At 36.3% G+C, this 15,687-nt stretch overlaps 3 protein-coding genes across 3 annotated transcripts; all 3 read right to left on the reverse strand.

Annotated features, from left to right (window-relative positions):
- Positions 1-3,378: 3,378 nt before the first annotated feature.
- Positions 3,379-6,677, reverse strand: LOC109160165 (pectinesterase-like). The gene is made up of 2 exons (XM_019308374.1): positions 5,509-6,677; positions 3,379-4,179 (listed from the first exon to the last, which is right to left on the reverse strand). The coding sequence occupies exons 1-2, from the start codon at positions 6,569-6,571 to the stop codon at positions 3,482-3,484; spliced, it is 1,761 nt and encodes a 586-aa protein (XP_019163919.1). The 5' UTR covers positions 6,572-6,677; the 3' UTR covers positions 3,379-3,481.
- A 4,675-nt stretch (positions 6,678-11,352) lies between these two features.
- LOC109160208 lies at positions 11,353-12,611 on the reverse strand. The gene is made up of 2 exons (XM_019308441.1): positions 12,356-12,611; positions 11,353-12,143 (listed from the first exon to the last, which is right to left on the reverse strand). The coding sequence occupies exons 1-2, from the start codon at positions 12,455-12,457 to the stop codon at positions 11,562-11,564; spliced, it is 684 nt and encodes a 227-aa protein (XP_019163986.1). The 5' UTR covers positions 12,458-12,611; the 3' UTR covers positions 11,353-11,561.
- A 900-nt stretch (positions 12,612-13,511) lies between these two features.
- On the reverse strand, positions 13,512-15,687 carry LOC109160202 (bifunctional epoxide hydrolase 2). The gene is made up of 3 exons (XM_019308429.1): positions 15,060-15,687; positions 14,503-14,744; positions 13,512-13,943 (listed from the first exon to the last, which is right to left on the reverse strand). The coding sequence occupies exons 1-3, from the start codon at positions 15,522-15,524 to the stop codon at positions 13,694-13,696; spliced, it is 957 nt and encodes a 318-aa protein (XP_019163974.1). The 5' UTR covers positions 15,525-15,687; the 3' UTR covers positions 13,512-13,693.

Below are 15,687 nucleotides of genomic sequence, written 5' to 3' on the forward strand. Positions count from 1 at the left end.
GGCTACTGAAATTTGTAAAGTGGCAATTAAACTCATCAACATTGTATTTTAGTACAATAAAGTTAAAAAACCGATTAGTGACCTTCTATCACAAGTCACTAGGGTTCCAGTCAACATTCCGGCCAACGCCGACGATATTTACGGAAATTAAGTGACCGGCGACCGTAGAAGGCGACCCAATGGCCACCTTCTCGCTGAAGTTGGCGAGAATGTTGACTGTAACCCCCCTAGTCGCAGGTCACTAACCCATTTTTTGAAATTGAATTGTACGTACTCTAAGAAAAACATGCCATGTATTAATTGCTCTATGATGGAAGATCCTAACAAGAATACAGCTCAACTAATTGATCAATTTAAAATATTTTGTGAGTAGTCATATATCTTCATTTCTATCAAAAATAATAAATGGTATAGTTTTTTTCTAACTTTTATACTCTACTCTCAAATATTTGATATGGATATATAATTTTTCATGAGACTTATGGAATGAATAAATCCTATCCACGTTTGCCAAGTCCGTGAGTGTGATTGATTAAGTAAAATTTGTAACTCCTCATAATAAAACACGTTTGTAACAAGATTTAACTAACATAATATGTGATTCTCAAAACATACCGGATCGTAAACGAACGAGTGAGAAAGAGAAATGAGAGAAAAAGTATAATTATGAACCAGATCTAAATTATCTAATGGATGATTAAGTCAGAAAAAATATGAATAAAATATAAAATAAAAGCAAATAGAAAGAACCGTCAACGTCAGAACCGGTAGGATGTGTTTTTCCCTATTTTCTTCTTCTAATAATCGAACTTTTCTATTTGCTTCTTAACCTTCTTTCAAAAGGATTGAAAATTGTCTTTTGACATTGGATATAAGACTTAGAATAAGGTTTCAAAAAAAAAGACTTAGGCATCATAGTCTGCAGAAACACAGTAAAAGCTTTGTAAATGTTGATGTGAAAACACATGAGGTCAAATCTGAGGTTGTACCCAGGCAGTCAAAGTGAACAGTAAAGTATGACAGGAATGGGGAGAGTTGGTTGAATGAGGCAGCTAGGCATAGAGGACTGACACAAAAGAGATGCTATGGGAATGAAAAAGCAGCAATTTTATATTTTTTAAACCCTAAAAACCTCATCCAAGTGCCATCTGTCTAACACCCTAAGCTTGGATAATGGAAACCCTGTAAATTTTATACTGGGAATGAATTGTTTATAGTCACAAAACACATGAAAAATCCAACTTTTGGTCAGCAAAGAAGAGGGCCAGGCTACCAGTGCAGCTGAGAGTGGAAGCATGTTTGGCATATCATCATGTGCTTCTCTGGGCTCTTTCCACATGCATAAAGCTCTCCTCCATGCGCACATTTTCACACTCTTTCTCGCTGCTTAATTACCTACAAAATGCCTCGTTCGAGAAAACTATCAAGTATCAAGTTCATTTTGATGAACCAGTTAGCTTGATAATTACAATATTCTAATTCAAACCAGTCAGCTATAGATATAGTTAATTAAAAGGGTAATCACATTCTATGGTTATGTTTTAAAAATTTGTCAACCAAACACTAACTATAATTTTGATTCTCATTCATGATTTGTAAACTCATGAACCAAACACACTTTTAGTTTGAACCAATTAGTTATATAGACAATTTAGTCTGGTTTACTTCATTGTGGCATTTATTCGATATGGTGACAAGATGAGCTTCATCAAGTGTGTACACTTGAATAATAGTTACAAGCTTTTCTCAAAAGAATCCATCTCTTTTTGAGTAATTCAAAAATGATCTATCTCTATGTATAGTTACATAAAAGTCGTATTTTTTTCATATAGCATTCAATGCTTTATTATTCAACTCATACTCTCAAAATTAATATTTTTGATGTAGTCATGTTACAAATTCATTTATCAACTATTCCAAACTAAACACCTATACATGCAAATATGCAATAATGTTGATGTGATATGATATGAGGAGTGGCTAGAGAATTCAGAAGGTGAGCAGCAATAATACATAGATATTGAAAGTGATATACATCAATAAATGCAAAGGGGATGGATAATGGGTTGGGGCATTAGGTTAGTAGTGCCATGATTGATCTCTTTACAGACTACAGACCTCCCTGGCCTATGGGGGAGCAATGGGACCCCAAGTTGCCCATATTTCAATGACTTTTTTTTATTAATAACAACATTAAAGATTCACTCACATGTTCATGGGACTTCATTCAGTGCATTCGTTCACATACACACCTTCAATTGTCACTCAAAAGGAAAAAACACACAGAACAATAATCATGTGGACTACATACTTACCTTTTGTTTTATAAGAAATATTTTTTGTGTTTTGTATTGGGTACATTTCAACCAATCAATAGCTGAAATGTTATCAACAATGAAAACTTGTTTATTTGTCAAAATGCAAAATGCAAGTGTTTATACTTAAGATGCATTGAGCATAATGTATGTATAAAAACTCATTCAAATCTTAAAGTTTAATAGTAACTTGCAATGTTGTTGTTTTAGTTTCAATATGTTCAAACTTGTGTATGCATACCTCAGCTGAACACCGAGGCTAGACTTTTGCTTACTGCGCATAAGGGGCCCGCCCCTTTACTTTGAGAAGTTGTTCTCACACTGTTGCTGGTGAGACTTGATCTTGGTCATTTTTTTCAAACTTCACCCCTGTGACTAATTGAGCTGTCCATGCAGGCTATTCTTCAACATGTAGATGCCAGCGCATTATGTTCACCCAAAAGAAGAAGAAGAAGAAGAAGAAAGATACCAGCGCATTATTGGCATTATTAGCCTAAAAAAAAAAAAAAAAAAACTCAATTCGGGCTAATGGGATGCTGGGCCAACGTACTGAACTGCCCAATGGGCTGTAGTTTAAAATTATATGTAAATGAAGTTTTGAATTTGGGCTTTTATTACTGATCCGATATTAGACAGGCCTGTTTGCTCATAGGCCCAATTGCCCAATTCGCACTACCATTTTTCATGGGAGCATTATGCTGTGCAACCGTGTGTATCATGTAAGATGCACACAGAATTGGATCTATAATTTTTATACTATAGATTCATAATCTTTATATTATAGATTCATAATTGCTATACTATAGATTCATAATTTCTAAACTGTATAGTTATCAAATTATGAATATATAGTTCAGTGTGATTTGTGAATAGAGAGTTCAACAATTGTGAATATAAACATTGAAAACTATGAACATATAGTTTTGTAATTGTGAATATAGAGTTTAATAATTATGAATCTATAGTATAGAAATTATGGATCCAATTTCATGTGTACCATGCATAATGCACACGGTTGCACAACATAATTTGCCTTTTTCATGTGTTGCAACAATACCAGAAATATTATAATGCAAAAACTATATTAAACTTCTTATTACAGATAATTTTTAATTATTCGGAAGGATTACAACAGAATAACTGGTGCAACGCTAGGCGTTGACAAATCAAGAGGCGGTCAAATTGACATAAAATGGAACGCCGGTGGCCGGAATCCATTGCTGTCCCAGTATGAAGTTTCCGACGGTGAATTGATTAGCCTCACTAGTGTTCAGGATTCTATAGCCCGGCCATTTCACTCTCGCGCTCGTGTTTGAACCCGGTCCTCTGTTCTGGTACTCGCCATAGTACAATGTTTTTAGCGCAAACTCTCCGTCCCACTCCAACCAACCGGCGGGATCAATCAAACTCCCGAGGTTCGACAACATAAACACCGTCCTAGAATACTCCTTCCACGGCCGTCCGAGGTAGTTCTTGAACGACGACTGCACCGGGATCAAATCGGCGGCGGCCGCCACTTTGCAGTTGAGGATCGAAATGCCGGTGTTTTGGTTGGGGTCCTCCCTCCCCTGCGCGGTGAAGATGTTCTTCTGATTCGCCATAGGTTTCCGAGCGTAGAGATTGCAGTTCTGGAAGACGACGGCGGCGTTGCCGAATATGAAGTCCACCGTGCCGTAGACGTCGCAGTCGCGGTAGAATTGGCGGAGGGAGTGGACGTAGAGAGTGTCCTGGTAAGCAACGAAGCTGCTGTTGAAGAAGACCGACAGGTCGGAGCCGCTCCTCAGCGCCACCGCCTGGTGCTTTTCCGGTCCGGCGTAGTTCTCGATCGTTATCCCTTTCAATATGAACCCAGTTCCTACCACAGCTGCAAATCTTTACGTATTAGATTCGAATCAATATATTTTCTCAAGTATTTAATATAATATTCGTTTAATGTTTTTGAATCTTGATTACTATAAAAGATTAATGTTGTCGGTGCTGATAGATAAAGTTTAAAATATGGAAAACAGCTAAATCGCATTGGTTTCGTGCAAGATACTATATGGTTGACTCTTGTTCCTCCATAATTATGCCTCCACAAAACGCGTCCCATACTCCCATTCTTGTCTTGCTTTTACTATGGTTGATTGATTGGTAGAATATAATAGATGCACAAGTAAACTGACAATCATGAAACGAAACAAACGACAAAAAATACAAATTGCTACTACTATTTCCACCGACACAAAGTGCCTACATATCCCTTATGGTACGTTATAAACAGTTGCAGTATGATGGCAATTTGAGTTAAAATAAAGGACATGGATCATGAATGTTTGATTAATTAATTTTGTTGTAATAACTTATTATTTCAAAATGTTAAAATTTGAAAAATTGCTTAAAACAATTTGTTTGAGAAAGTCATTTTGTATGTAATCAACTATCAGCTAACAACTAATTAATCAAATATCTGTCTACAATCCGCTAATAACAACTAATTTACCAAACATCTTTCTATAATCAGTCAATGCTATTAACTAGTCAAATACAATAACTCAATCAATTAACATCTATTTACCAAACACTCCATGCTTCAAATAATATAATTTTTTTTTATATCACAAATTTTGTAAGTTTAGGTACACTATATTCGATCTGAACCGTATGAACTTGCTTTTGGTCCAATTTAATTAGTTTTGAAATTCAACGTTAAATTATACACTTTTGTGCACAAAATTTTTAACCCTAACCCACATGGCTGTAATCAAATCCCTACCCTAATGTTCAAGCATCTCTTTCACTAGACAAATGTTCAAAAGGTAAATTTAGTACTTTATGGCATTTGAATTTGAATTTAAGGTGGGCCAATCTATTTGTACAAGAACATTTCACTTGGCCAGCAAAATTAATTGAAACGTTCTTGAATGAAAGCAGGGTGGAGTAGGTAGCCCATGTTTGATTTTTATATATTCCATATATCAATTTGGTGTGGGCTGCCACGGATGATGTTTAACATAATATATATAAATATAACTATTATAGACTAATATATTTTTATGTGATATGCATAATTATGCCGACACTCATGGTAATGACGTAACGCTATAATAATAATATAGTTATTAGTTAGCCCATCAAATAATACGAAGCAAATTAAATTATATATAAATGCAAAAGCGAATGGAAATTAAGTTTAAAGTTGAAGTGTACTTACCGACGGTGGCGGAACGGAAAGTGGTCCATCCGTCGATGACGCTCCGGTTTCCTTTAATCAGAGTTTTTCCGATGCCGTCTCCGAGGAACATGATATTGGTCTTCTTCTTATCAACCTCAACGTACTCGAAGTAAGCTCCGGCCTTAATGTATATCACGAATCGTGTGGCGCTCGAATTCGGAGCCGCCTGTAATGCTTCATTGATTGTCTTGAAGTTCCCGCTGCCGTCTTGAGCCACCGTCAGATTAGGTTTTGTTTGGCTCACCGGAGCTTGGAGCAGCGCCCTGTCTTTCTTCTTGAGCCACTTGGGGAAACCGTCTTTCACTTCGCCGTACTCCGGGAACACTTCGCCGGAATGGGGTTTGAGTTTCTTCTTCTTTTTGATCTTCTTGAGCATGGCGAGGGCGTTGCTGACGTGATGCGAGATTTGGACCAGTCGCTTCTCGATGATGCGGCGCACGTGTTTCTTGCTGTAGGCGAAGCCGTCGAGGCACGTGGCCTGGTTGGTCATGGCGGCGCTGAAGAACGTCTGCAAGTCGACGTAGTGCTTGGAAGAAGAAGCGGTGGTGGCGAGATCGGAGAGAACTTTCCGGAGCTCGTCGCGGGTCTCGGAGAACAGCTCCAGGCAGTCGTCCAGAGCCCGCTTCTCCAGCGGGCCCAGCCGCGGCAACTTCCGCCGGATGCCGGAGCAGTTGGCGGCGGAGGCCTTAACCTCATCCACCGTCACATTCACGGTGGCGGCGATGATTTCCGGGATGGTTTTCGCCCGCCGGTCCGGCAATGCCGTGGCTAAAGTCGAGACGCACAGTTCCGGGTAGAGTGTGCCTTCACATGCCTCCGTGTGGGCAACCTGAAGTAACTTCTGACGATGAATATTCAGATTCAGGTCGAGGTGTGTGGGACCCGTGGACGAAGAAATTCCGTCTTTTGTAAACAAGGAATTGAAGCTCGTCACCGACAAGAATGCGAGCAAGACAATGGCCGAGCAGCCGGAGATAGTGAAGAAGAGGGTGGCTTTCTGTTTAAGGTTATGCATCCTTGTAACCTTAATCATGTCATGCATAATGCATTCGATCTACAGACAAGGAAGATAACCTATATATAAAATTTGGTCCCTTGAAAGGCATGGTTTTATAAACAATTCTTTATATTGCAATACACAATTAAGTAGACCACATGTTCAAATATATTATCGAAATACACATAAGCTAGGTTTGAAATTATGTGTCTGAGAGTGAATGTCAATACACTACAAGACAAATTTTGTGTATCGTGTCACTATATTTTTTTTTACGGTGCAAAAGTCATTTATAATTGGCTTAGATGATTGCAAACCAATTTTCAAAATGCACTCAACTTTAATTATAACTTAAGCTAAAAGTAGAAATTACTTAATTAGTGTTTATTTGGATCGATACTAAATACTCAATGATATTTCGCATCGCTTATTTTCACTTGGAAACTAATGTAAAGTATTTATTCATCGTTCATCTAACATCAATTTTCCAAGCGCATGCTAAAAACCTTTCTTTTTTATTTTTATTTTTTTTTAATGATATCTTTCTCAAAAATGTTGAATTCCCAACTCTAATGGCCCTCACGTCCTGCCCCACAGAACATATAGGAGGATGCATGTAAATTATGGTAATTCGGTTGAACACAGAGACTAGACATTTGAATTGCTTACTGCGAACAAAGAGCTCACATCACTTTGAGAGGTTGTTCCAAACTTCACCCCGGTTGATATTATTATTATTGTTTGATATTTTTATTATTGTTACGTTATTGTTTTGTTGCTACTAGTTATGACTAAATTAAGAATGATAGGCTTGAAGTTGATTGTCAACTCCAAATGTTTTTACGGGATTATGTTATTATAATCCACAACAAAATACTGAAAATTAGGAGCATTTTCCTTGCTCCGATCTACTAGCTAATTTTGTTTGGGTGGCTAGGAAAACAATTCGATGTAGTGCATGAATTAAACCCTATTATTGTATAATAGTTTGTAAATTACATATGAGAAGCAAATTCTACTATAAAGATTTAGTGATAGGTTCGACAAAATAGCGTTAATAAAATCAAACTCATAATTTTTAAATTTGAACATTATGTTTCCCTCAATTAGCCATTATTTGCTGGCAGATCTAACAAAGCGTTTGGGAGGATGTAAATCATGGTGACTCAGTTACTCAGCAGACATGGTCAAATGCCGATGTGCACAAAGGATCAAATTTGCCTACTTTTAACATAATCTCTACATTATCGCTACCAAAGTTCGAACCTTGATCACTTCTCTTAAATACTAGCTACTAGATCAGTGACTTAAGCTTATGCGGACATCTAGTAGCTAATTTGAACGTTGGAGTTGCAGGCAAGGTTTCAAACTTGCTGCAAATCCTAACATAATCTAATCGTATACCACGTGAAATTATTCATTATGCACCCATTTTCATGTATATGGTTAAATCGATATTTTTATTTAATTATATAATTTTAAAGATTAAACTCAGGCTGGTCCATCGCAACTTGTGCAGCATTGATGATGTTGTCTCAGTCTCCCATGTGGTGCAATACTACTGATGGTATGAATGGAGCAGACGAATTGGACCAACTGTACTCTTTTTTCTCTATTAATGGCTACAGAGTACTACTTTTTTTAAAAATAATAATAAAAATAAAAACCATTGATCTAGATCTGGACACTTTTTGGTACGTTGGTCTTTATGACAAATTTATTATTTCATATAAATTTGAAAAAATATTTTGTAGTATATCATCTTGTGAGTGTATGTGACAAAAATGTTTTTATATATTGTCTTGTTTTATAAAAGAAAAATAATATCACTCAAACTGATTTGATCCAACAATTGACTTATTAGTAATAATAATATTTACCCGCACGAGCTTAGCTCAATGGTTTAGTGGCCAATATTTGAGATAAGAGACCAATGTTCGAATCTAGGTAGCGACAATATGAGAATTATGTCCAAAGTGGACAAGTGGACAGTTTGTGACTGAACCATCGAGTCACCCCAATTTACGTCGGAGTGTGTTGGGGATTCAACATTTTGGGACAAGTAATAATAATATTTTAAATTTAATTATCTATAATGGTAGTGTATTAATTTTCTTGGTTTAAATGCATTCTTCAACAAAAAGACACTTACCCTGGGAAAAGGGCAGTTCAGACGTGCATGTTCTATTGCCACTCTCATGTTGTACTAAATGAGCAAATGCCACTAGCACATAGATGTATCATATATATATGGGTGTATGTGGCAAAAATGTTATATATATATATATATATATATATATATATATATATATATATATATATATATATATTGTCTTGTTTTACAAAAAGAATAAAAAAAATGTGATAACTCCAACTGATTTGATTGAACAATTAACTTTTTTTTAATACATCGAACAATTAACTTAGAAATAATAATATTTTAAATTTTTAAAAAAATGTGATAACTCCAACTGATTTGATTGAACAATTAACTTTTTTTTAATACATCGAACAATTAACTTAGTAATAATAATATTTTAAATTTAGTTCTTTATTATGATTGTGTATTAACTTTCTTTGTTTAAACGCATTCTTGAACAAAAAGACACTTACCCTTAGAAATGGGCAATTCAGACGTACGTGCATGTTCTTTTGTCACTCTCATGTTGTACTGAATGAGCAAACGCCTATAGCACATAGACGCATCATATGTGGGTGTGTTACGAAATTGAATTTTGTGATCTTCCTCTTGGGAAACAATTATTTAGAAAATACGTACTGATGCTTTTGCAAGCATATATGTTTCTAGAGACTAAAATGTTTTAAAATGTAAAATATTACTTACAAAAATTATATTGGATTTGTTTTGTACCCAAGAAGGGATATTTATACATGAGGATTACTCGTATATAAGCAAATCTAGACTATATACGAGTAAATCTAGACTATATACGAGCAAATCTAGACTACCAAAAATGAACTATAAACTTTTTAAAACATGAATAGGAAAGAAATCTAGACTAAGAAACAGGTTTCAAAATCTTATCTAAGCAAGATCTCCTCAAGATCCACAAATCTCGCAATCCTCGTAGTCCCTCTTCAGGCTGTGGACCGATATGATCGATCATTTCCAAGCCGATCGTCCAGTCGCTAGTATCATTCCCAAGAACTATCACGGGACTTTCCAATCAAGTATGCCAATGCTATATTCATCTGTGGAGACAATATTTTTGTGGTAATTAAATAGTAACACACTTTGAATAAATAAAAACCTTAATCTATTGCAGTTACTTGGCCGCTTGTTTCATGCAAGAGTCTTAGAGCATAATCTGTGTTTATTGGCAATTTATATCATACACCACAGCGCGCGTTGCACTATGCGCCCAGATGCAAAACGACGTCATTTTAATTTTTTTTTTTTTTTGAAATTTCCCGACCCAGTGAATGGCAGTAGTTTTTTCTTTAAAAAAAAAAAACCGCTGTTCAAGAATGTACATAATGTTATACTAGAATACACATAATGTTATACATGAATGTACATAATTATATAACAAAATATACATACTCTTTTTAAAAGATAATACACATAATCTAACATAATACATAATAAACATAAACTTTTAACATAATACACATCAACTCTTAACATAATACACACAAATTTTCTGATTCGGATGTACATAATTGTATAAAAAGAATGTACATAATTGTATAAAAAATACACATAACGTTGTGAACAAATACACATAATCTCAGCAACTTTCTACCGCGCCTCCCAACACTATCCCAAAACGACGTCGTTTTGGGAGGTGCGCGGCGCACAGTGCTATGTGCGCCGTGGTGTAGGATATAACGATTGGTGTTTATTTGTCTTAATAGGCTAAATTAATTAATAAGAACATATATACAACGTTAGTCGAAACGAAAAGTAAATGAAAGCGTATAAGCAGTCCATTTACAACTGTAGTATGCGTGAATTGGCACCATTGCATGTATGTTAATGGGCTGATGAATATAGTACAACAGGCTAAGGTGATATAAAAAGCGAAAAGTGGCGTGACTGATAACTACAAGCTAAGCCATCCGACAGGGCCCGTTCACGCTCTAAGGCGTGCTTTCCTTTATCTAACTTCTTTCTCCACATCTAAATGGGCCTCCCATTTGTAGGACCATTAGGTCCACTCAATCAAGTACGTTTGAAAGTGATTTCACCAATCAACATGTTTCATTTCGCTCTTATTTATTAGAAAAGTAGTTAAATAAATCTTTAAACTTTATAAGAAAGTGCAATTAAATCTTTGAACTTTAAATAAAATTCAATCAAATTATCATCTTAGTGTATCTAAACTCAATTATCCACCTAGGATAACCAGTCATTAGGGTTTCAGCGAATCATTTAGCAAACGCAGACTGCAATTACGATTGAAGCAAGGAATGACGCCTTCGCCAACTAGAGAAGGCTCCGATCGCCACCTACGCGTCCAGTCACCACCTTTTCTAGTGGAGAAGCGTCCGGGATTATGATTGAAGCAAGGGATGACGCCTTCTCCAACTAGAGAAAGGCTCCTATCGCCACCTAGGCATCCAGTCATCACCTTTTGCGTCCGGAATGGCGCCAACTGGTGTTGATTATCTAGGATCATAAGAATCTTCTCGCTCTATAGTCCTATAGTAGTTGTATAATAAATGATTGTAAAATTTTATAACCTTAACACTATTCAGCAACTAAAGACAAAGGCAACACGTAGAAGTTGAATATGTGATTAAAATCTATTGTATGAAATTGAAAAGTGTTACTTATATTGGTCTTTTATAATAACAATGATTTAATGAAATGAAATTATATCAATGATTTCAAATATGATTTTGTCTACAAACTTGAAGCAAGTCAAGTGGCGGCGTTATTATCAGCCGTGAATCTTTGAATCTATTAGATAGATAACTTGCTGATTGGTTGAGAATTGGATCACATAATCTGTGTTACATGCAATAAGGTGAAATATTTATTTTTTCCTGACGTGGCGTGGGGTTGAAATTAAGAGGACGGGGCTGCAGCGGGGGCGCCGCCGCCGCCGCCACCGCCACTAGCAGCCAAATTAAGAATGCTTTGAGTTATGACGACGTGAGACTCAAGAACATCGCGGTGGTTGATGGCCATGGTAGCATACTGGTCGGCTTTGGTCGGATTCTTGGTGGTTGGGTCGGTTGTGATCTTTTTGAGGCTCTCCTCGCAGGCGTTGAGGTCGAGAATGGCATCTTGGAGGAATTTAACGGCGTCGGGGAATGCCTTGTTGCCGACGGAGTCCACGGCTTCCTCGATCAAATCCACCGCCGGAACGTAATGCTCTCTGCAATCGCTGAGGCCCTGCTGGGTCTCCGGCGGCAACACCTCGCTCCCGTTGTTTAGTTTCATCTCCACCGCCTCCGACACGTTCACCGCCTCTTTCTCAATCTTCTTGAGCGCGAAAAAGGCAAGGTCGCGCATATCATTTATTTCGATGAGAGAAATCTCCGGATCGTTTTCCTTGTCATTCAACCACTTCACACAAGCCTCACCGCCCTTGCTGTGATCGCATGCGGTGGCAATCAGCTTTGGGTCAACTTTCTTTGCCGGAAACTGAAAGTTTTCTCTTATTATTAAATTAAACAACGTCAAAAAGTGAACTTTTATTATAATTGACTATGCATGCATAATATATATATATATATATATATATATATATATATATATATATATATTTTATCACCAAAAGAAAAATAACATTTATTAACAACGTGAAAATAGTTGTATGAATTACACAAAAGCTCTGTTTGAAACACCTATCCTACCTTAAGGTTAGGTATTATTTGTTGAGGCTGAATCGAATAAACATTATTATTGAGGCTTAAGTAGCAGAAGATGAGGGCAAGAAGCAAGAATCTGGATGCCATTTTTTCCTTCCTTCTCGATCTATCTTCTCAATAATCCTCTAAACTGGAATAGAATGGAGGGTGAATAACTGCATTTGTTTAATTTGCAAATGGATCGGAGGGTGAGGACAAAATTAAAGTCTGATCTTTTCTAAGCCTCTCGTTAGCAGAAAAAAGTGCATCTCATCTATCTGTATACAATATAATATGAATATGAATTGGTCAGCCCAAAGAATCACCATCAGACATCTATATATATATGATGAAGTCATGGATCATCGGATGTGCACACATATTCCGATTTTCATGCCACATCATCATCATAGGGCTGTTATATAAGCTCATTACTGATCGAATTATTACACAAAAAAAGTCATCCAAATATAGCCGCCACATCCCATCCTGTTGCGATTTCTTCATTTATAAGAACCGGCCGGCATGTTAATTACTTGAAGAAGCTAAGCTTAATTTTAACCAAACTTCTGTATGAATTGAACTACAAAACTAAAATTTTAGACACGAAACTTAACATTTTTGTTTAATTAATGTTTCAAATTGTTTTTTTTTTTTTTTTTTTTTTGTTTTTTTGTTTTTGTCTAAAGTTTCAAAAACCACATTCACCTCCTATTAACTGCTTAGTAGGATAATAAAAATAATAAAATATAAAATAAAATATACACATGGCAACCTAAACCTATTGTTAACTTGTTAAAAATATTGATTGCACTTTTTTTTTTTTCTAAAAATACTGATTGCACTTTTTTTTTCTAGATGAATTTGAAGCTTACTCGAATTCGGTGACTTAATTGTTATCTCCCAAATAGTTCAATAGCCTATTTGTACTTTTACCCAAAAAGATAAATTGAAACATTAGAATTTTGATTAATGAATGATAAATAGTGCAATTTTTGTAAATTAATAAATATAAATAGCCTTCCCAGGGTCTCCCCTTTCCGTTTGGTCCATATATATATATATATATATATATATATATATATATATATATATATATATATATATATATATATTAAAGAAAAAAAAAAAGAAAAAAAGTAAAAGCCAATAACTTGTTTTGAATCAAAATAAGCTATTATTTAAAATTCCAATGTTTTACCAAACATATTTTATAGATTATTTGTAGCTTAAATTAAGCTATAAAGTCTACAAAACATAGTAAAAGAAGTCATCCAAATATAGCCAGATTGTGTTGAGCATTGTTTCATTCATAAGAAACAGAATGTGACTTGGAAGAAGCTTTTAACCAAATTTCTGTATGAAGTCATATATGTGAACATTAATATCTTCCGGCTTTTCTTGGTGGCAAAAGTGTGACACTCCTTCCAGTATAACCACTTCCTGCAAAAATGGCACATCCCTTTGGAAACCACCATTGTCTACATAGTTCTTCACACCTGGGGTGTTATAAGTCACGTCAAGATCTCCGACAATGAATTTAACCGGAACCTTTACCTGCACCCCTGTAAAGGGTGCCAACAGCTCCCAATTTCTGCAGCAGTTAAGCGATATATCAATCAATATAGCTATGATCATAAGCCGCTTCCTATCTCAACAAAACAATAATACAAAATTATATAATTACAAGGGCAAATCAGCTCATGAAACTTAACAATCTATATAATTGTTCAGTTAAGATTCAGTATATTAGCATTAAGCCATTGATCCAGCAACCCAACATGCAGGTTGTTTCTTGTTACATATCAAACACACTAAGGGTAAAAATTTGGTGCTGATTTCCAGGATACTATCTACAAACAAATGCTAGACATACATTTTTCCTAAAAGGTTGAATTCCCAATCTCAGGCCCTCACGCCCCGGGCAGAGCATCTGGGAGGATGTAAATCATGGTAACTCAGTTGAACACAGAGTCAAAACGCTAGATATACATATCCACACACATGACACAATTTAGGAACTATTACATTAATTTATTCATCGTGCTTGGGTGGACGGGTGTAGAACTATTATCTGATAAGAGCAATGCAAACGAACAGAGTAATTTTTTAGGTTTAAGAAAAAATAAAAAAAGTTTTCGAGTTCAACTCACAAATCCATAACTCTGTAGTAGTTTAATCCACCAGTGAAACCTTTTTTGCTGAATTTGCTCACATAATAATCCACATCTTGTTCTGACAACCAAGAAGGCAGGTTGATAGGTTTATTAGATGAACCCCCAAATCTTACACTTTTGGGCACTAGAAGTAGTCCTGGCTTACGATTCGTTAAAAATTTCCTGATTATTCTATCAGTACCAGCACTAGCAAATTCTTCTTCTGCTTCTCCAGGTTCCTATAGAATAACAGAAAAACATTGAACTCAAAGGCTACCTTTAGCAGTGATTACTGCCCTGCACTTACTTGGAAGAATGGGTGTTGTCATGATAGGAACTGTGATCAGTGATCCTTACGGATTTTGAAAGATGAATTGATATTGCGAATTTATGCATCAAAGAAAATATAATAAGAAATTTACTATTAAATCTTAGGAAATGCTAATTCAATTTGAGAATCGAAAAATTAAGCTATAAGACGTTGTGTTGGATCGTAATATTCCAGTGATTACTTATCAAAACAGGATAATGAGTATGATAGATCGAGAAAGTACCTGAAATCGGCACATATAGTAATCGTCACCAAACAGAAAACGCATAGACTCCACCGGCTTCCATTTAGGGTTCCTCGGAGTGAAAGCCACACTCAAATTGACCAGAGCCTTGATTCGATCTGGGCGAAGCAAGCAGAAGTACCATGCCATAGCGGCACCCCAATCATGGCCGACAAGGAAGACCTTATCGAGACTCAGCGAGTCGAGTAGGGCGACGAGGTCGCCGACGATGTGAAAAGCGGTGTAGCTGGAGGCGGAAGGCGGCGCGTCCGTGTCGCCGTAGCCGCGAAGGTCGGGTGCAATTGCGCGGTAGCCTTTGGCGGAAAGTGCGAGCAGCTGGTGACGCCACGAATACCAGAGATCTGGGAAACCGTGAAGGAATAGGATAGCCGGGCCTTGGCCGATTTCAGCTACGTGCATGTTAATTCCGTTTACATATAAGTTCTTGTGCTGTATTTCCTCCATGAGTGCTCTCGAGATTTTTCAGTTTCTTCTTGTGCTTGGGGATGTCCGATGGTTATCATAGTCACACTGACGTGGACAGTTTTTAATTCATTTCTATGTGCACAAGTTCAACGAGATAAATTTCATTTCTTTTTCTCTTCACAATCATTTAATTTTTAGATTG

This window comes from Ipomoea nil, unplaced genomic scaffold, assembly GCF_001879475.1.
Source record: "Ipomoea nil cultivar Tokyo-kokei standard unplaced genomic scaffold, Asagao_1.1 scaffold0302, whole genome shotgun sequence".
Classification (NCBI taxonomy): domain Eukaryota; kingdom Viridiplantae; phylum Streptophyta; class Magnoliopsida; order Solanales; family Convolvulaceae; genus Ipomoea; species Ipomoea nil.

Bases quoted from the DNA above. Each gene is read 5' to 3' on its own strand.
- LOC109160165 (XM_019308374.1), bottom strand. From the start codon at position 6,571: ATGCATGACATGATTAAGGTTACAAGGATGCATAACCTTAAACAGAAA. The intron at 4,180-5,508 runs GTAAGTACACTT...AAAGATTTGCAG, and splicing joins TTTCCGTTCCGCCACCGTCG to CTGTGGTAGGAACTGGGTTC.
- LOC109160208 (XM_019308441.1), bottom strand. From the start codon at position 12,457: ATGGCATCCAGATTCTTGCTTCTTGCCCTCATCTTCTGCTACTTAAGC. The intron at 12,144-12,355 runs GTAGGATAGGTG...GAAAACTTTCAG, and splicing joins AAATAATACCTAACCTTAAG to TTTCCGGCAAAGAAAGTTGA.
- LOC109160202 (XM_019308429.1), bottom strand. From the start codon at position 15,524: ATGGAGGAAATACAGCACAAGAACTTATATGTAAACGGAATTAACATG. The intron at 14,745-15,059 runs GTACTTTCTCGA...GTTATTCTATAG, and splicing joins ACTATATGTGCCGATTTCAG to GAACCTGGAGAAGCAGAAGA. The intron at 13,944-14,502 runs GTGAGTTGAACT...TAACTGCTGCAG, and splicing joins TACTACAGAGTTATGGATTT to AAATTGGGAGCTGTTGGCAC.